General features: G+C 41.7%; 1 protein-coding gene across 1 annotated transcript in view; it reads right to left on the bottom strand.

Annotated features, from left to right (window-relative positions):
* Positions 1-21,456, bottom strand: part of traf1 (TNF receptor-associated factor 1) — a 60,631-nt gene that overhangs the window by 12,658 nt on the left and 26,517 nt on the right. Inside the window, exons 2-8 of the mRNA XM_055659769.1 lie at positions 16,563-16,799; positions 14,819-14,903; positions 12,054-12,152; positions 10,268-10,429; positions 7,027-7,098; positions 3,825-3,893; positions 154-672 (exon numbers count right to left, since the gene is read on the bottom strand). Of these exons, the coding sequence (XP_055515744.1) occupies positions 154-672; positions 3,825-3,893; positions 7,027-7,098; positions 10,268-10,429; positions 12,054-12,152; positions 14,819-14,903; positions 16,563-16,771 (1,215 nt within the window). The 5' untranslated portion in view covers positions 16,772-16,799. The remainder of the gene's footprint in view (positions 1-153; positions 673-3,824; positions 3,894-7,026; positions 7,099-10,267; positions 10,430-12,053; positions 12,153-14,818; positions 14,904-16,562; positions 16,800-21,456) is intronic.

Below are 21,456 nucleotides of genomic sequence, written 5' to 3'. Positions count from 1 at the left end.
AGATGATACTATTCTAACAAAGGAAAAGGGAAGGGGGGGGGAAAGGGGAATACAATTTTAGCAATAGCTGTCTCGAGATTTTTATAAAAGTGGTGTGTTTCCTACAACAAACAGGAGGGGAAAAAATGGAAATGCATAAACAAAATACTTTACCCTGCGTTCCAAAGCTTTAATGGCATCTTGGTCAATCTTGTTTTGTCTCTCAAAAGCAACCATAGTGGTATGAGTCTTTTCTACCTCTCGGTTCAAAACGGTCACAATGTTTTCAAATGTCTGGATTTTGCATTCAAGAGCATCAATTTTATTTTGACAGCCCGTCAATGCTTGACCAGAATACAGCGGTGCCGGCGAATCTGAGCTGTTACTGGATCCAGAAGCTCCTTCAAAATGATCCGTTTCTAAATCACCGTTTGATTCCACTGCCACCTGGGAGCGTAGGGAGGATAATGAATTTTTGTACGACAGAGACAGTACATTCTTTTCGATTTCTTGGACTCTGAGCTGCAGTTGAGTGATCAGTGAAGGGAGAGCAAGCGCCGATGTATCTTCTTCATCATCAGCAGCGCCAAAGCTGTGCAGGTTGGTGTTCAGAGTATTGGCAAACTGGAGTAATAATGCAAGATGTGCGGCAACTGACCCACTTTCATGATCCTTGACACGTTCTTTGCTGCCCTTTATTAATGAACATTAAAGAATACAGAATTAAATACTGCACGTTGAGTAGGGTAATATTTGAAACAGTGATAATTTATGTGCAATCATGTCAGATTCCGATTCAAACCTTATTGTCATTGTGCAGTGTATAGTACAGAGACAACGAAATGCAGTTAGCATCTCCCTAGAAGAGCGACATAGAATATGAGCAATAAATAAATATATTTACGTGCATACAGTCATAATAGTGCTATTTTTTGTTTCCTGGTGGAAGGAGTGTCCGGGGGGGGGGTGATTGGCAGTCACCGAGGTACAGTGTTTAGTAATGTAACAGCCGCAGGGAAGAAGCTGTTCCTGGACCTGCTGGTCCGGCAACGGAGAGACCTGTAGCGCCTCCCGGATGGTAGGAGGGTAAAGAGTCTGTGGTTGGGGTGAGAGCAGTCCTTGACGATGCTGAGCACCCTTCGCAGACATCATTTGCTTTGGACAGACTCAATGGAGGGGAGTGAGGAACCGGTGATGCGTTGGTGTGTTGCGTTGTCATTCTTGGAACAGTTCATAAAAACCCGTATTAAATATTACGCAGGGGCAGAGGCTTTTTTCCAATTAAAACAGCGACTTTGGATGTAGACACAAGGAACTGCAGATGCGACAATCTTGCGAAGAACACAAAGTGCTGGAGTAACCTAGTGAGTCAGGTAGCTTCTCTGGAGGACCCAAGAGGTCTGAAGAAGGGTCCTGACCCGAAACGTTATCTATCCATGTATTCCAGAGATGCTCCCTGATCTGCTGAGTTACTTTAGCATCTTGTGTTTTATAGTACGCATTGATTTTGGATGCTCGAGTTACAGGAACGTTCCTTCAGCAGTCTTGATCAAGACCAAAAGATGCGACAGAAATAGATTACAGTTAATGGCCATTGATGACTTTCTAAATGAGGTGACGCAAGGCTGGATAGGGGACGGAAAGGGCAATAACCATACTATACAAATCTGATGTACAAAGTAGATGACTCTTGAAGGAGTTTGACCTTTCACATTTAATTTCCTTGTGAATTTTACAGAATCTAATCAATACAACCATAGAATTCACATGAAGAAACATTCCCCTCACAGAAAATCACTGTGGAGATGCAGATGTTGTGGAAGTAACTGGAGTAACATATCCATTCTCTTTCACAGAAAAGCTGGAGAAACTCAGCGGGTGCAGCAGCATCTATGGAGCGAAGGAAATAGGCAACGTTTCGGGCCGAAACCCTTCTTCAGACTGAGGAGTTCTTATTTCCTTCGCTCCATAGATGCTGCTGCACCCGCTGAGTTTCTCCAGCTTTTCTGTGTAACCTTCGATTCTCCAGCATCTGCAGTTCCCTCTTTAACACTCCATTCTCTTTCAAATCAACTTTTCCTGCCAGGAAACGATGGATGTTTGGTTTTTAGTTTTTTTCCATTTTCTATTTTCCGGTCCTTCTTTAGTCATTGTTATTCAATTCATCCTTTTTACTATCTATCACCATTCTGACAGTTAAGTAACTCACTGCAGTTTAGTTTACTTTAGAGATACAGCGTGGAAATAGGCCCCTCGGCCCACCGCGCCCGCACCGACCAGCGATCCACGCACATTAACACTATCCTGCACACGAGGGACAATTTTTACATTTACCCCAACCCAATTAACCTACAAACCTACAAAGACCTGCACGTCTTTGGAGTGTGGGACGAAACCGAAGATCTTGTGGAAAACCCACGAGGGTCATGGGGAAAATGTACAGACAGCACCCACGGTCAGGATCGAACCCGGGTCTCTGGCGCTGTAAGGCAGTCGCTCTACCGCTACGTCACTGTGCCGCCATAACTCATTTGGACAACTTTTATAACATCACTGTAACTCAGTTCTGCACCTTGTGCAATACATCGTACAGACTGAAATTTAAAAAAAGGACTAGTTGTAATGTTCCTGGAAGACAGCAAGACCCTTTCAGCCAAAGAAAGATTGGTCCCATATATTGTAAATATATTTAATGTGAAGATAACTGGGCATTAAATCACAAATTGACATTTTTCAAGAATCTGAAGAAGGGTCTTGACCCAAAACGTCACCCATTCTTTCCTTCCGGAGATGCTGCCTGTCCTGCTGAGTTACTCCAGCATTTTGTGTCTATATTCAAGAATTGACATAATGTTTATAAGAGGCCAAAGAAAAAAAAATATTTTGAAACAAAATAAACAGCCATCTTCCTGTTGTAGGAATGTGATAAAGTGGAAGGAAAATAAGATATTTTATTAATACCTGCTTTAAAATTCACAAGGAAATTAAATGTTAAAGGTCGAACTCCTTCAAGATTCATCTACTCTATCAATTCTTATCACAACAATACAGGCTAAATTATCTTGCAAAGATTATAAAAGCTGATCAGTTTCCAACATGACCATTTATAATTTTAGATCGCGCTCCGATTTCAGACTCAGTGCATTCACCCTGTCTATTCCCCTCATGATCTTAAACCCCTCTAGAAGATCACCCACTCAGCCCCCTGCATTCATAGGAATAAAGTCCTAGTTTGTCCAACCTCTCCCTGTAGCTCAAGCTCTCAAGTCCTGGCAACATCAACCCTCTCTGCATTCTTTCCAGCTTGACGACATACTTCCTAAACTGTACACGGTGACCAAAACTGTAGACAGTGCTCCAAATGTGGCCTGACCAACACCTTGTCCAACTTCTATACTCAATACCCTGACTGATAAAGGCCAATGTACCAAAAGCTTCCTTTACCACCCTATTTTCCTGTGATGCCACTTACATGGAACTATGTTTTCTGCACTCCAACACCCCGTTGCTCTACAACACTCCCCAATGCACTGCCGTTCACTGTGAAGGTCCTCCATTGTTTGACTTCTAAAATGCAACACCCCGCACTTATCCGCATTAAATGCCATTAGCCATTCCTCAGCCCACTTGCCCAGCTGTAAGATTCTGCTGTCATTTTTGATAACCATCTTATATTGTCAGGTGTACTGAGGTACAGTGAAAAGCTTTTTGTTTCGTGCTATCCAGTTAGCAAAAAGAACAATTCCTTCACGGTCAATGTAGGAAAACCAGAACATTATTTACCAGCAGTTTACTAATTCCAACAAAAAAAAATGATTGATTTTTTAAAATTAACAGAGACCTACCTTAAAATTGCAGCCTAATTCTACAAAACGGCAGCCGTCACGTGATCGGTTCCCTCCAGGAGAACGAGACTGTGAAACAAGTTTTGCAACATGTAGTTACTCTAAATTGCAAGTTGTGTTCATAAATTTAACACATGAAAAATAATTTCATAAATTCATATGATGGGAGCAGAATTAAGCCATTCGGCCCAACAGGTTTACTCTGCCATTCATTCATGGCTGATCTATCTCTCCCTCCTAACCCCATTCTCCTACCTTATCCCCAATATCTCTGACACCCGTACTCATCAAGACATTTCATTATTTATGTCATTCTCACGTGGAGATAAGAACTTATCACCAGCCTTGTCTTTGAGGTTACCCGTCATAACATTTCACAGCAAGGCTGTGGCTTCCAGCAACTCTACTGCTCACTAGATGGAGTGGAGTTGTGGTAAAATTATCAACAGAAGGCACTTCATCTTTTTTATTCATGTCTTCCTCAGTTAATGATTAAAACCAATATTGTAAGTATCTCCAAAACCATAGAGTGATGATAAGAGCCCATTTTAATAATAACCTAGATATTTTCAGTGTTGACAATTTTATAGTGGTCAACATTTTTGGATTGCTCTTAGACTTCAATAAGGATTAGTGAGGTTACATACACAGTCGAACAATAGATTAAAGAGTGTTTTATTGTCATATGTCCCAGACACACACACACATATATATATACACACACACACACATATAAAGGAAATAGGTGACGTTTCGGGCCAAAACCCTTCTTCAGATATATATACACACACACACACCACAGTGCAGGTACATATTTACACACACTATACATGTCAGACCATTTGCAACAGACAAAACGAAGCACACAGCAAACTTGTTAATCCATGAATTTATTACAACAATAAAGCTATTAAAACACTACTAACAAAAGTGTGATTCAATTTTATGTTTGTCACAAATGGTGTAAACTCTATTAAAATTGTCAGGTAACACCTTGCAAACTATTATTACGAGCATTTGCAGTCAAACTATTAATTGTGGTAGAAACAAGGAACTGTAGATGCAGTTTTACAAAAGCAGACACAGAGTGCTGGAGTAACTCAGCAGATCAGGCAGCATCTCTAGAGAACATGGATAGATGACGTTTCGGCTGGGGTACTCCGGCACTTTGTGTATTTATTTGTGGGTTGGATGTTAATACTCCAACACATTTTTAGACTAACTTTTGATTCTGGTGTTACAGAGTCTCATAACTGAGTGAACCCAGCAGGTTCGACTTAAACCAGCATCTGCAGTTCTTTCCTACACAGGTTGAAAGGGAGCACAGGAATCAAGTTCACAAATCCACGCTGGACCCCAGGGAGATTAAAAGGCATCTGTGATTCAGATGCTCACCCACTGCGATTGTTGAACAATGGATGGTGGATTATCAGAGTTTTACTTTAGTCTTGCAAAATGTTCCCAGATCCTTCATAGGAGCCTTATTAAAAAAACACTTGAGAAAGAGATATTAGGCAGACTCGATGCGATTTAATGCGGAAATATTAGAGAGGGCCAGACGAAGGTATGGGTGCTAAAGAAGGACTGAAGAAAATTTGAAATGTGTATGAGGCCTGTGTTCAAGGTCAATAGCAATCTCTGCCGTTTGGTAGGTTGGAGCAGCTTGTTTTGTATGTAGGTTGGAGCAGCTTGTTTTGTATGTAGGTTGCAGCAGCTTGTTTTGTATGTAGGTTGCAGCAGCTTGTTTTGTATGTAGGTTGGAGCAGCTTGTTTTGTATGTAGGTTGCAACAGCTTGTTTTGTATGTAGGTTGGAGCAGCTTGTTTTGCATGCTATCCAAACAGAGTAAATGATACTATTAATAAACAATCAAGTACAGTAGATAGAGCAAATGGGAAGGTACAGGGTGCAGAATATCAATAGACTAAGCCACAGGGAGCCTCAATTGAAAAAATGTCTTACAGTGATAGGAACTGGTTCAATATTGGAGGGATTGCAACACGGTAGAGAATTGTAAAAATTACAGTACAGTTGGGCCTGAGGGAAAGGTGGGTTAAAGAGTATAGACGGGATAGGATGGTGTACTGGACATGGATGACACATGAGCAGAGGTCTGGATGAGCTCAACTTTATCCATGACGCAAGACAAGGACTGAGTTGGACATCAGAGAAATGGATGAAGGTCTTAAAAGCAGATGAAACAGGAGCGGAGATGGATAGTGTTATAAAGATGGAAGCATTATCTTGGTAATGGAGAGACTACCGGCTTGGAAGCACCGGTCAGATCACATAGGGTGCTTCAGCTGCAGTTTGCAAACCTGACTAGATTCCCAGATAAATCTTCAGATGTGAATGAGAATAAAAGATGGGATAATGGGGATATAAATTTTACTGAAATTATATTTCCCCATTTTTTCCAAATATTCTTCCATTCACATAAACTTTGTGACATGATCGAACATAGTCCCAAAGACACCGACTGCCTTTTTAGTTTTACTTTTTAGTCTTAGAAATAGAGTGCGGAAACAGGCCCTTTGGCCCACCGAGACTGCACTGACCAGCGATCCCCGTACACAAACACTATCCTACACACTAGGGAGAACTTACAATTTTTACCGAAGCCAATTAAACTACAACCCTGTACAACTTTGGAGTGTGGGAGGAAACCAGGGCTCCCGGGGAAATCCAACGTGGTCGCGGGAAGAACGTACAAACTCCAAACAGACAGCACTCGTAGTCTGGATGGAGCCTGGGTCCCTGGCTCTAAGGCAGCAGCCTTTACAACGCCACCGTGCCACCCTAAAGTCCTGAACGTAGTTTCTCAAACTTGCCGCTCTTAAACCCGGTCAGTGACTGGCCGTTCCTGCAATATTGCCTTGCTCATTTTTATATGGAAGTAAAAAAAAGACACAATGTGCTGGAGTGACTCAGCGAGTCAGACAGCATCTCTGGAGAACATGGATCAGTGACGTTTCAGGTCGGGACTCTTCTTCAGAATGATTGGAATCATTTTTATGGAAGCATTTTAATAGATTGATTGCACAGCAGCATCATGAACACTGGCACTTTTATGATATAAAGATGCAGCTTAGGTTTAAGTTTCCTATATTATCCTAAACTAAAATCACCCAACAACACAGATCAAAGTCCCATAACCGTCAAGCCTTAGTGACTAAACATGATCAGTTAGTGATTAGTTCTACCTTTTCTTTGTGGGCCAAATCAAACCGGATAGATTTTTTCTCTTTGGAAGGTGCTTTCTCACACACGTGCTTCTGATGTTTGGAAACAAAAAGTTGAACATGATTTCAGAGCTATTCAGCAGAAACAAAACAAGGCTAACAAGTTACATCAGGTTTAGGCTTATTATTGTCATGTGTACTGAGGTACAGTGAAAAGCTTTGTTTCACATGCTATCCACACAGATTAAATATTACTACACATAAATACAATCAAGTCAAACGCAAATACAATACGTAGAGCAAACGGGAAGTTACAGAGTGCAGACTGAGCCACAGGGAGCCTCAATTGAAAATTTGTTTTTCAATGTTAGAAATGTAGACAAAAGTAGTAAAGTGGGCGGTGGGCGGCGCGACTCACGTCGCAGCGGCCTCTGCAGTCCGTCTGTCTTTTTGTTATTTTTGGTCCCGTTTTAATGTAGTTTTTATTTTTTTTGATGGGGTATGTGTGTGTGTGTGTGTGTGTGTGTGTGTGTGGGGGGGGGGGGGGGGCAGGGGGGGGGGGGGGAACTTTAAAACATTTTCCCCTGCACGGAGGACCCGACCTTTCCCTGTCGGGTCTCCTTTGTCGTTGGGGCTGCACCGTGGAGCAGCCTCCAGCAGGAACGTCCTGGGGCTCCAGTCACGGAGCTGCGGATCTACTCACCATCACGGAGCTGGCCGAGTCCAGAGCGGGAGGAGTGGTGGTGGCGCGCTGCTGCGACCCGACCCTCGGAGATTCGGAGGCTTACCGCAGGTAGACAGTGACACCGGGAGCCCACGGGTCCCTGCTGGGAGACCGCTTTTCGGGGCTTCCGCAACGGCGACTTCACCCGCCCGAGTAGCGGGGTCGAGGATGACCTGGAGCGGGGCCTTACATCATCGCCCGGAGTGGCTTCAACGGCTGCGGGACTTTGCCAGCGCCCGCCCGGAGCTCCAACAACAAGACCCGGAGCGCGGCCTTGCATCACCCGGCGCAGCGTTAATGGCCGCGGGACAATTGTTATCGCCCGCCGGGGGCTCTGACTTTGACATCGGGGGGGGAGAGGGAAGTGCAGGGAAGTGCAGGGGAGAGATACGTTTTTTTTTGCCTTCCATCACAGCGAGGTGGAGATGCGCTGTGATGGATGTCTGTGTAAATTGTGTTGTGTCTTGGGTCTTTTTTTTCTTGTATGTATGACTGCAGAAACAACATTTCACTTGAGCCTCTATGAGGTTCAAGTGACAAATAAAGTGTATTGTATTGTATTGTATAAAGATGAAGAAAGATATTTCACTGAAAGAGAGCATTAAATGATGCAATGAAGACTCACGGTAAAGTATATGGTGGTCGCTACAAATCGCAGACTAGAGTGAATATTAGAGAGCAGTTACAGACATAGTCATGCTGTGACTTGATTGCTAGGTTAGGGTTAGGGTTACAATCTATAAAGATATAGAGGAAACCTGAAATATGTTATTGTAAAACTTTAACCTAAGATTTAAATGCGGAAATAGACCCTGGCTTAATTAACGATTTAGACGAGGGAATTAAATGTAACATCTCTAAGTTTGCGGATGACACAAAGCTGGGTGGCAGTGTGAGCTGCGAGGAGGATGCTGAGGCTGCAGGGTGACTTGGATAGGTTGGGTGAGTGAGCAGATGCATGGCAGATGTAGAATAATGTGGATAAATGTCAGCTTATCCACTTTGGTGGCAAGAACAGGAAGGCAGATTATTATCTGAATGGTGTCAGACTAGGAGAATGGTAGGTGCTACAAGACCTGGGTGTGCTTGTACATCAGACACTGAAAGTAAGCATGCAGATACAGCAGGCAGTGAAGATAGCTAATAGCATGTTGGCCTTCATTGTGAGAGGATTTGAGTTTAGGAGCAAGCTGTACAGTGCCCTGGTGAGGTTGCACCTAGAGTTTTGTGTGCAATTTTGGTCTCCTAATTTCAGGAAGGACATTATTGCTATTGAGGGAGTGCAGCGTATGTTCACCAGGTTAATTCCCGGGATGGCGGGACTGATGTGTGATGAAAGAATAGGTCGACTTGGCTTGTATTTGCTGGAATTAAGAAGGATGAGAGGATATCTTATAGAAACATAACGTTTTTAGAGGATTGGACAGGGTAGATGCAGGAAACATGTTCCCGATGTTGGGGGAATCCAGAACCAGGGGTCACAGTTTAAGAATAAGGGGTAAGCCATTTAGGAGATGTGGAAAAACCTTTTCACCCAGAGTGCTGTGAATCTGTGGAATACTCTGCCACAGAAGGCAGTGGAGGCCAATTCACTGGATATTTTCAAGAGAGATTTAGATTTAGCTCTTTGGGCTAAGGGAATCAAAGGATATGGGGGAAAAAGCCTAAACGTGGTACTGATTTTGTATGTCCAGCTGGCTCGAAGGGCCGAAGGGCTGAATGGCCTACTCCTGCACCTATTTTCTGTTTCTATCGGAGGCATACATGGCAAATTATGCCAATTGACCCGTTTCTGATCTCGCCTTAATGTGACACGACAGTGGCTTTGGCATAGTAATTATCTGAAAGTATTACCCCTCAAAAGGGTTTATGGCAACCAGAAATTCCAATTGCAATCTTCACAATGGAGGTACAACATATTTAGTCACTTGGTCATTCTCATAGCCTACTATAAAAGCAGAAAGTTCCGCAAACACTGTAGTGGGAAGTGAAACAGATACAGTTTCAGGTTTAATTCTACCCCCCACCCCCCCCTAGTGTCTTTCCAGCATTTTTGTGTTTTTATTCAAATTTCCAGCATTTACATGAAAATAAAATTCCTCGGAGTGTGAAAAAAAAATAAAATCTGCAGCTATTGAGACGTGAAACAGAAACAGAGGGTCTGGGGCCTGGTACATTAATCCCGTTTCTCTTTCTGTGACTGACTTTGAGCATTTCCAGCGTGTCTTGTCTTTTTAACCGGCTGTATTACTGTCTTGAGTGGGGGATATCTGGAGATAATAGAATAATGAGAGGATAGAATAACAAACTTAACCACACATTTGTTTGTGTCGAATGCAGCCAACTCTAGGATAAAGTAGCTAGTAGATCATATCCAATTAGTAGATCATATCCAATTAATTGTATCAGTGAGGTAAGAATATCAAATATTCTATATAATGTGTAAATCTATATAAAAATATACAATTGGAGGTGCATAAATTACGTTCTACTATAACACACTGAATTCAGTTTTGTGTATAAATGTTGCCAACAAACCTGCAAGTCTCTCATAAACATCTTCACTTCACATTGCTGACATTCCACCATATTATTTTTACATTCTTTTTCCAAGTGATCTGCCAGTTTTTTTCTTAAAACCATCAATCCACAACCTGTACTGCAGGGTATCAGTGAAAATTCACACTGAGTTACGTGATCCTGGAAACAATTTTAAAAAGTTCAGAGACGCAACATCAATGACAGAAATGACAATAGTTAAAATCTTTTTTTGTAAATCAAACAAGCAAAAGCAACTCTGTTTAAAACCAACATTTAAACACAGAAGAGATACTGGCTTGGATTTTTCAGTGCCTGTTTCTAAGAACTTATTTTCTCTAAATAAAATAGATTTTCTGGATTTCTCATCTTGCGGTCCCACATGGTGTCGGAGCCAAGCGACTAAACCCCGAGCCACTAATTGGGTGCCAGGATCAGGTCAGGTGGAAAAATACGTCAAACAAACTTGAAAAACAAATCTTCCGGCTCTGGGTATCGCTGACAGAGCTAGTATGTAACATCCTTCCCTAACTGTTACAGAGAGCGTGAAGGCGAGTGGTCTTCTTGAAGTACTGTAGCACATAAGGTGCTCCACATTGCGTTAGGGTAAGGCACATCTGATTAAAGTGCGCCACACTGCTGTAAGTTAGCGTGCATCTGATAAAGGTGGGTTCACACTGCTGTAGGGCAAGGTACATCTAATGAATGCGGGGTCTACACTGCTCTAGTGCAAGGTACATCTGATGGTGGGTCACAGTGCTGTAGGGCAAGGAGTTCCTGGATTTAGAACCACACAATGGGCAGGAAAAATAATTCCAAGTCGGGGTGCTCTGCAATTTGGAGAGGAAGTGGACAGGGTTGCGTTCCCATGTACAGGTCCACCACTGATTTTTTGGCACTGGGTGGTAAGGCATCCTTCGTGGTTGTACAGGTTTATATATTAATGTTGGATGAAAAAGTAGGTGTTCTGATTAGTAAATCCGCAGATAAGATGAAAATTGGTGGAGTTTTTCGGCCGAACGCACTACTCTCTGCAGAGCCTTCTTGTCCTGGGAAGAGCAGTTCCCAAACTAGATTGTAAAGTTTCCGGACAAGATGCTTTCCACAGCCACTGAGTTGAAGCACTGGAGGATCCTCAGAGACACTCTGAATTTCCTCAATTGCCTGAGGTGGTAAAGACGCTGCCTTGCCTTACTCACCAGTGCGGCAGTACAAGCCGTAATCATGTCATAAGGTCATAAGGAATGGGAGTAGATTTAGGCCATTCGGCCCATTAAGTCTACTCCATCATTCAATAATTGCTAATCTATTTCTCCCTTCTAACCCCATTCTCCTGCCTTCTCCACATAACCTCTGACACCTGTACTAATCAAGAATCTATCTATGTCTGCCTTAAATACTCAAAAGTGAAAATGTAAGGGTTTGTAAAGAATATTTACGGCATGATAGCCTTGATCAGTTGGAGCATGGAGTGGAGAAGTTGCTATGTCAAAGTTCTCCATATTAAATAAATTGTACACAGAGACAATTCTAAAATAAAAAGGCAGCAAAAGTGATCAGCGCATAGTGGATTTGTAAGCTGGATATTTAAGATTAAAATCTTTGGATGCTTGGAAGGGATGATAGAGGGATCCTTATGAAAGTCAGTGCTTTAGTAGAATGAACGGGCTTCTTTGCCAAACTTGCAGGAAGTTGTGTTATAAATTGATTCCTTCATGATTTATTTTGACACCAGACAACTAAATTAAATTTTAAAACGTGAAATTGCACCTGCTCTATAACCCACCTCATAATTCTTCATTACATTCTTCCAGTTACAACCAGGATTGATGCAATGCACTTTCAAATCCAAGATCTCTTTGGAAACTGCAGCATCACTGAACATCTTAAAATTAAAAAAAAACAATTAATTCCTTAAACTGGTTTAAGTGAATTGATCATGGATTTCGTTTGGTTTAGTTTAGTTTATACAGCGCGGAAACGTGCCCTTCGACCCACCGAGTCCGCACCGTCCAGCAATCCTCACACATTAACACTATCCTACATTAAGGGCAATTTTAAAATTTCTACCAGGCCTATTAACCTACAAACCTGTACGTCTTTGTAGTGTGGGAGGAAAGCGAAGTTCTCAGAGAAAGCCCACGCAGGTCACGAGGAGAACGAACAAACTCAATACAGACATGCACCCGCAGCCAGGATTGAACCGGGGTCTCTGGTGCTGCAAGCATTGTAAGGCAGCAACTCTACCGCTGCTCCACTGTGGTTAGAGTTTTAAGAGGTTTTTTTTAAAATGTTTTAAATCAGTTCTCAAAAGGTTGTCTGTACAATGAAATAGCTTTTGTTATTTAATCAAGCCAACCATATGAAGCATATCTGTGGCAGTTTAAAATGTCACTTGATCAAAATACTATTTCCTCTTCTGACAACAAAGGTTATTTGAAATGTTGTCACGACAATTCAAGTACTTTTGTCTGCATTTCCTTAAAATATTGGTAAAACATATTGGCACATTGCCTTCTTAACATTAGGGGAAAAAGGGTGAAATTATAAAATAGTTTCTATTTGGGAGAGAATGTTTGAATACGACGGTATTAAAGATCTTGATATGTACAAGTTACATGCCATGAATTTACTAACAGGAGCTCTCAAAAACAAATCGAGCCATGATGTGAATGCAAGAAGCTATTTTAAAGAGGAGTCAAACAGAGTCAGAGTTGTTTAGCAAGGAAAAAAGGCTCTTCTGCCCAACTCAACAATGCCTATCTATACTGATTCCACTTGCCTGTATTAATTACATGACCCTCCATGCCTTTTTCATTTTAGTAACTGTCCAGTTATCTCTTGAATATTGTTACCATTTAAGAGAATTGAAAGTGGGTTAAAGAAACAAGGAACAGGTTTACAATACACAAAGTGCTGAAATAACTCAGTGGGTCAGACAGCTGCTCTGGAGAACATGGATAGGCAATATGCTTGTTATTAGGCATATTCGACAGTGGCATCTCGGGCCAAAGGGTTTGTTCCTGCGCTGTACTGCTCCATGTTCCATTTATTACTTATCAATATTTTTAAATCATTTTATGCAGCGTGCAAGGTCCAAATCAACCCTTCATCCTCGGGAGAGGTTGTAGAAACTAAACATTCATTGTTGCTGTAGACTCTACCCCACAAACTTATGTCAGCCGTCTAAGACTCTTCTAAAGGGACTAAAAATATTCCTTGAAATGCAGCAAACTAATGTAAAAAACAAGCTTGGGGAAGCCCACAATATTTTGAAAAGCAACTTTCATATTTAGGATACTACACATGCAACAACTGGAAACAGATTTTTTCCCCCCATGTGAAAATATAGAACGTATTACACCAGAATCTCAATTGCAAAGAGTATTTGAAATGCTTCACGTAAAAGCACAATAAATGAATTTCCTGCCTGTTTTAATAGATGTGAGAATTTGTGGTAACATTACCGCAGTGTATTTGGTCTTTACAAAGAACTGTTATGACATAGAGAATGGAACTAGTTCTTTTTAAATGGCAGTCAATGTCTGGTTAATACGTCAGAGTCTCAACTCCTCCCATTTCAGTCATATTTTGATGACAAAGTGGAATTTGCAAATCTTAAATAACAACTGAAGTTTAATTTTTGACATAAAAGAACTTTGAGAATCATTGATAATGACTAAAGATAGAATTATGTTTTCAATTCAAAAATTATTTTCATATATTCTCTGTGGATTTCAGAATGAAGATTGTATTTTAGTTGCATCTCCACAAGTGGAAAATTACTGATATAATTATTTTAACTGCGCCTCTTTCCCTCCACAGAATTGCCCAGAGATGCAGAGTGCCATTAGTACAGTTGCAGAAACAAGAAACTGCAGATGCTGGTTGACAAAATTCAAAGGCAAATTCATTTATATCAAGAGGACTGGAATGCAAAAACTGAGATGTAATGCTGAGGCTCTATAAGGTGCCGTTCAGGCCGCATTTGGAGTACTGTGAGCATATTTGGGCCCCATATCAGAGGAAGGGTGTGCTGGTCTGGAGAGGGTCCAGAGGAGGTTTACAAGAATGATTCCAGGAACGAGTGGGTTAGCATTGGGACAGGCGTTACATCTCATGCAGTTGCAGGGGCAAGTACCTGTGGAAGAGGTGCTTTGTGCCGACAGTTGTCTCTAATAATATGCAATTAGCTACCAGTTTTGGGGTTTTTAAAGGTAAACATCATTTAAATTGAATGGCAGAGCATTATTGCTCTTGGTTTTCTGTATTGCTTTGAACAATTTTAGATAGAAATACAAACACTTCTCATTAAAAGAATTTGAGCTGTTTTTTTTGGGGGGAAACCTACCACAGTAGAGATGTTAGTGGACTCCAATGCTGAAAGTGAGCAACAGTTTAATAATATTCCAATATACTAATAAATATCAATCAATACATTCAACATCACAAAAATGTTCTACTTATTTTAATATTTTTTTTACCATTTTGTTAACACCAAAAGTGTTAAATATCAACTGAATGAATAGCCATTGTAATAAAATTCCATACCTTTCCCAAAGCCAAAATGCTATCTTCATTTACACTCTGTGGGTCATCTTCCTTACATTTTTGGCAGACTGAACTTGTATTGTATCTGTTTGACGTAAGCATAATAGTTCAATATGAATATCTACATCAAACCAGATTAGAATAATAAGCAAGATGGAAATATATTTAAATCTTAAATCATTATCGTTAACCTTTCTACATTTTAAATTTGGAATTAAACCCAATTAAAGGAAGTGCACAGAATACAATGGTTAGATTTATCAAGAATGAACTCTCATAAGCAACTAAAATTATTCTCTGCCCATCAACAGCACTGTGTACACAGACGTACAAACACCTCTCTCAGCTTGTAGGGGACAAAAATGAACATTTCCCTTCCCCAACAAACTTGCTTCCCCAAAACTGTTTAATTTACATAAGATAGACACAGAATGCTGGAGTAACTCAGCATCTCTGGCGAGAAGGAATGGGTGACGTTTCGGGCTAGTTTTCTTCATCATAAGTATTGTTTTACATCTCTCCACATCACCGTCTATATCCCTCTTTCTCTTTCCCTTGACTGTCTGAAGAAGGGTCTCGACCCAAAACGTCACCCATTCCTTCTATCCAGAGATGCTGCCTGTCCCGCTGAGTTACTCAAGCATTTTGTGTCTTTTTCAATTTAAACCAGCATCTGCAGTTCTTTCCTGCATATTTGCATACTGGTCAGCTTTCGTGAGAAAAACTAGTTGATTCCGTGGTCATTTTGAGGTATTTTTTCCTCACAAAAGCTGATAAATACAAGAGTCAGAAATGACACGGTGGTCCAATGGCTTTTCTCCAGTGAAAGCCCCACTTGCTCAGTTCCAGTAAGATGTTCACGATGCTCACTCCCATGTAAATGCCCCATGATGTCATTCTCAAAGGGGCTGTCCTGGGTTTTCTCACCGGCTGCCAGCCTCCCTGGTGCTGGGGCAGCTAATAATTGTCACTATTTATTGTCACTTTAAAAAAAAAATGCTATTTGCAAATAAATTAAATCAATATTGTAAAAGTGTCACAGTCTGTGGAGTCATGCAGATCAGGCTGCAAACCATCAGCGTGGCTGACAAAAGGCAGCATGTTTATATTTATAATGCTCTGCAAGATAGCCACGCAAAACATTTTACAGATAGTATGAGGGATAGCTACATGTGGAATGCATCAAATGTGTTAAGTTATATGTTTCATTTAAAAATGTTGACAATCTTTTAATCCTACCCAGCTTGTCAACTTACAAGGTAACTAATAGAAACATTCAGCATAGAAATAAGCCCTTCGGCCCAACTCGTTCATGTTGACCACGATACAAGCCCCATCTGCCCATGTTGTGCCCATATTGCTCGGAACCTTTCCTATCCAGGTACCCGTCCAAGTGTATTTTAAATGTTAATATAGTGCCTTCCTCAAATTCCTCCTCTGGCAGTTCCTTCCATATACCCACCACACTCTGAGTGAAAAAGTTGCCCCTCAGGCTCCTATTAAATCTTGTTCCAATCACTGTAACCCTATGTCCTCTGGTTTTTGATTCCCTACCCTGGGTAAAAGACAGTAATATCGTACTGATGTTTATTAATTAAAAAAGTGACAATGTCTTTCATCAGTCTATCATTTAAGCAAGTAATTGGCTAGCCGACAAAATGTTCTGAATGTTCTCGGAGCAATTATTTTTAGTCAAGTACAGAAATGACAAACAGATAGTAAATAAAAGGTAGACGAGACTCACTTGACGATCCACTCCACACAAGCCCAGCAGTATCGATGGCCACACAACGTTTGGTATGCCTTCTTCAAGACGTTTTTACAAAAGCTGCACAGGTACTTCTCCTCCGGTACATCGTCACAGATATTTTGTGGGAAGCCAGAGGGTAACTCGTTTTCATCAGGTGAGGATTGCACCCCATTGCATACAAAGCCGTTGGATTCTTGCGCCATTAGAAACCGGTTATGCACCCAGGGTTTCCTATTAAAAAAGTAGCAAGGTTCCTGTGAGTGTTCGTCGAGCGATCACAGCAGCAAATGTCAAATGAGAGCAAGTCAAGGTTTTACTTTGCCCAAGGAGGATGAGTAAACATCATACTTCAGCTGTGCTTTTTAAAAAAAAAAAAACCCTGCTATGACAAATCTGGAAATTTTTACTCTGTTTATACTAAATGTACACACCTACACGAACAAAATCAGCAGAGTTTCCTGTAAACGCCTATTGGTTTACACAAAGTAGATTATTTGTATTATAACAAGAAAATCAATTTGCAATGAAATGTTGGACCTCAATACTGGGGTCAATAGGACTACTAACTCACTGTGCATCCTATGTGCACGCCCGGATGTGAATTCATTGGTTAATGGAAGAAGAAGAATGTTTTGAAAGTAACTGGAATTTAAAGATTGAATTTAAACAGATGGACTGAAGGGAATGATGCTTGGAATTTTATATCCCATGCCAAGGTACAACAGGAGGCAAGTTTAATTCCCTTTCTGGTTTTGATAGTGCCTTTTGTTGAATTTTGTCCTCGATTCATTGAATTTGTCCTGACAACATGATCCTTTGGCAACATCAGTATTGCGTACAGTTTTGGTCTCCAAATCTGAGGAAGGACATTATTGCCATAGAGGGAGTGCAGAGACGGTTCACCAGACTGATTCCTGGGATGTCAGGACTGTTATATGAAGAAAGACTGGATAGACTTGGTTTATACTCTCTAGACTTTAGAAGATTGAGAGAGGATCTTATAGAAACGTACAAAATTCTTAAGGGGTTGGACAGCCTAGATGCAGGAAGATTGTTCCCGATGTTGGGGAAGTCCAGGACAAGGGGTCACAGCTTTAAAGGGGAAATCCTTTAAAACCGAGATGAGAAGAACTTTTTTCACACAGAGAGTGGTGAATCTCTGGAACTCTCTGCCACAGAGGGTAGTTGAGGCCAGTTCATTGGCTATATTTAAGAGGGAGTTAGATGTGGCCCTTGTGGCTAAGGGGATCAGGGGGTATGGAGAGAAGGCAGGTACGGGATACTGAGTTGGATGATCAGCCATGATCATATGAATGGCGGTGCAGGCTCGAAGGGCCGAATGGCCTACTCCTGCCCCTAATTTCTATGTTTCTATGTCTACCTCTTTAGGTTTGACCCCTGCCACTCAGAACCCACCTTTTCTTTGATCCACTATCAATCAATTAACAGCACAGCCTTACATTCTGACAATCCCTAGCTCTACTGTTGGTAATTGAAGTCAACATCATGTCAGACATGAAAATACACTGCTCTCCATAATGTTTGGGACAAAGAACCATCATTTATTTATTTGCCTCTTATACTCCACAATTTGAGATTTGTAATAGAAAAAAAAAAATCACATGTGGTTAAAGTGCACATTCTCAAATTTTAATAAAGGTCACTTTTATACATTTTGGTTTCACCATGTAGAAATTACAGCAGTGTTTATACATAGTTCCCCCCATTTCAGGGCACCATAATGTTTGGGACACAGCAATGCCATGTAAATGAAAGTAGTCATGTTTAGTATTTTGATGCATATCCTTTGCATGCAATGACTGCTTGAAGTCTGTGATTCATGGACATCACCAGTTGCTGGGTGTCTTCTCTGGCAATGCTCTGCCAGGCCTGTATTACAGCCATCTTTAGCTTATGCTTGTTTTGGGGGCTGGTCTCCTTCAGGTTTCTCTTCAGCATATACAAGTCATGCTCAATTGGGTTCAGATCAGGCGATTGACTTGGCCACTCAAGAATTTACCATTTTTTAGCTTTGAAAAACTTGTTTGTTGCTTTAGCAGTATGTTTGGGATCATTGTCTTGCTGTAGAATGAACCGCCGGCCAATAAGTTTTGAGGCATTTGTTTGAACTTGAGCAGATAGGATGTGTCTATACATTTCAGAATTCATTATGCTACTACCATCAACAGTTGTATCCCCAATAATCTAAATGTTGAAAATCCAGCGGCGACCAGAAAAAGGTGCGACTCTTTGGGTGACTACTCACGTTCAAAAAGGGGTCACCCCGCGATGTCGTACCTTTTTCTGGTCGCCGCTGGATTTTCAACATTTAGAATATTTTCAGCGACCTGCTGCGACTATGACGGGGGCCGGCAAGTCGCCAAAAAAATCTCGTGATTGGGGCAGGCTCTTCAACTACCTCCTCTGGAAAGCTCATTCCATATGCTCACCACCCTATGTGTGGAAAAAGTTTCCTCAGGTTCCGATTAAATCTTTCCCCTCTCACTATAAACCTATGTCCTCTGATTCTTGTTTCCCCTATTCTGGGTAAAAGACTTTGTGCATTTACTCTATCTATTCCACTCATGATCACCCTCAACCTCCCTATAGTTCAGGTCCTCAAACCTTGACAACATCCTTGTAAATCTTCTCTGCAACGATTCAACATAACAACATCCTTCCTGTATCAGGGCGGGCCGAACTGTACCCAATACTCCAACTGCAACCTCGTCATCATCTTGTACAATGATAACATAACATCCCAACCTCTATACTCAATACACAGGCTGATGAATACCAGTTTACCCGAACAAGTTTGCCCTCTCCCACATTGAGCCCTCTGCATGTTGCCTGGGGAAACTTTCCAAAATCCACCCCATCTAAGCCCAATGCGAGTTCCAGTCCATATTGGGAAAGTTAAAATCCCCTGGCATATTTGCTCTTCTAATTCCCGTTGACTTTTGGTGGCCTATCACCTCGGACTACTGCCGTGACATCCTCCTTAATCAACTAAGCAGCAACCCCTCCACTTTTACCTTCATCTCTCCTGTAACACCTGGACCCTGGAACATTAAGCTGTCAGTCCTGTCCGTCCTTTAGCCAGTTTTCAGTAACACCTACAACGTGCCAGTCGCACGTACCTACCCACGCTCTGAGTTCATCCGCCATACTAGTCAGGCATCTCGCATTAAAATAAAGGCAATTCTATCCAAAAGTCCTCCTTCTCTCCCTGCCATGTTCCTGCCTATTCTGTCATCACCATCCATACCGACTTCTAGCGTCTCGCCTGCTTCAGTCCTGCAATGGATCTCAACCTTCTGCCTATTTAGTTTAAACCCACGTGTGTAGCACTAACAAAACTGCCTACCAGGATATTGGTATCCCTGCAGTTCAGTGGTAAACCATCCCACTTGTACAGGTCACCTCCGCCCCAGAAGCGATCCCGATGGTGCAAAAATCGGAATCCCTGCCCCCTGCACCAACTCTTCAGTCACACATCCATCTGTCCTCTCTTCCTCTTACGACTTTCACTAGTTCTTGGTGCAGGGAGTAGTCCGGAGATCACTACTCCTGCTTTTTCACCCTTTGCCTAATTCCCGATAATCATTTTGCAGGAACTCATTCCTTTTCCTACCCATGTTATTTGTGCCAATGTGAGAATGTCAAGCAGCTGCTCCGAGACACCATGGACCTTGGCACCAGGGAGGTAACACAGCATCTTGGAGCCTTGTTTGCTGTCTGTGCCCCTAACGAGAGATTTGACAGTGGTAGTTAAAATCAACAAAGGTTTAGGTAGAGCATATAAAGTAAAACCATGTCCAATGGCTGTAGAATTCACCACAGATTAATTTTAGCTGTGAGACTTTCCTGTGTGGCCTAGCGAGTGACTGTATAAATATACACGGTCAAAGAGTGATGTGGCACACATTTAAAGTGACCGACATCACCCATTCCAGTGAGGATTTTTTTCCAAGGAAACATATATTAAAAATAAAAACACACAATCTAGATTTACAATAATCTGTTTCTGAAGACAGACACAAAATGCTGGCGTAACTCAGCGGGGACAGGCAACATCTCTGGAGAAAATGGATAGGTGACGTTTCCGGTTGTGATGCTTCTTCAGACGGAAGAGAGTTCGATTTAGCTCTTAGGGCTAAGAGAATCAAGGGATATGGGGAAAAAGCTGGAACGGGGTATGGATTTTGGATAATCAACCATGATCATATTGAATGGCAGTGCTGGCTCGAAGGGCCGAATGGCCTACTCTGGCACCTATGTTTCCATGTTTCTAACAGCACCTCATATTCCACCTGGGTTGTTTACAATCTAATGGTATGACTATTGAATGATCAAATTTTAGATAACTAACCTACAAACTACCCTTCCTTCTTCCCCCACCTGGTTGCACTAATTTCTCCCCTACCCCCTCAACCTCCACCTATATTGCCTCCTCTTGCTTCAGAACTCACACCTCTGCTATTCTTATCTCATACCTATTGCCTTTTCATCTCTGGCCATTATCCACCATCTGCTTATCAAATCTCCCCCTCACCTTATCCACCTATCATTTGCCGTGCTTTGTCCTGCCTTCCCAGCTTTCTCTCTCCCACGCCCCTCTTCCCCTCCCCAACCACATAGTCTAACCACAAGTGGATAGAGTGGGAAAGAAGGCATGCCCAAAGGAAACAGAGTTAGGCTAATCGGCCCATCGGATCTGCTCTGCCATTCAATCATGGCTGATTTATCTAAACCCCATTCCCCTGCCTTCTCCCTGTAACCTTTGACACCTTTACCAATCAAGAACATAGCAATTACTACTTTATAAATGACCCAAAGCTGGTCCCCACAGCTGTTGGTAGCAATGAATTCCACAGATTCAACAGCC

This window comes from Leucoraja erinacea, chromosome 31 (assembly GCF_028641065.1).
Source record: "Leucoraja erinacea ecotype New England chromosome 31, Leri_hhj_1, whole genome shotgun sequence".
Lineage (NCBI taxonomy): Eukaryota > Metazoa > Chordata > Chondrichthyes > Rajiformes > Rajidae > Leucoraja > Leucoraja erinaceus.
This window is presented reverse-complemented; position numbering and strand designations above follow the sequence as displayed.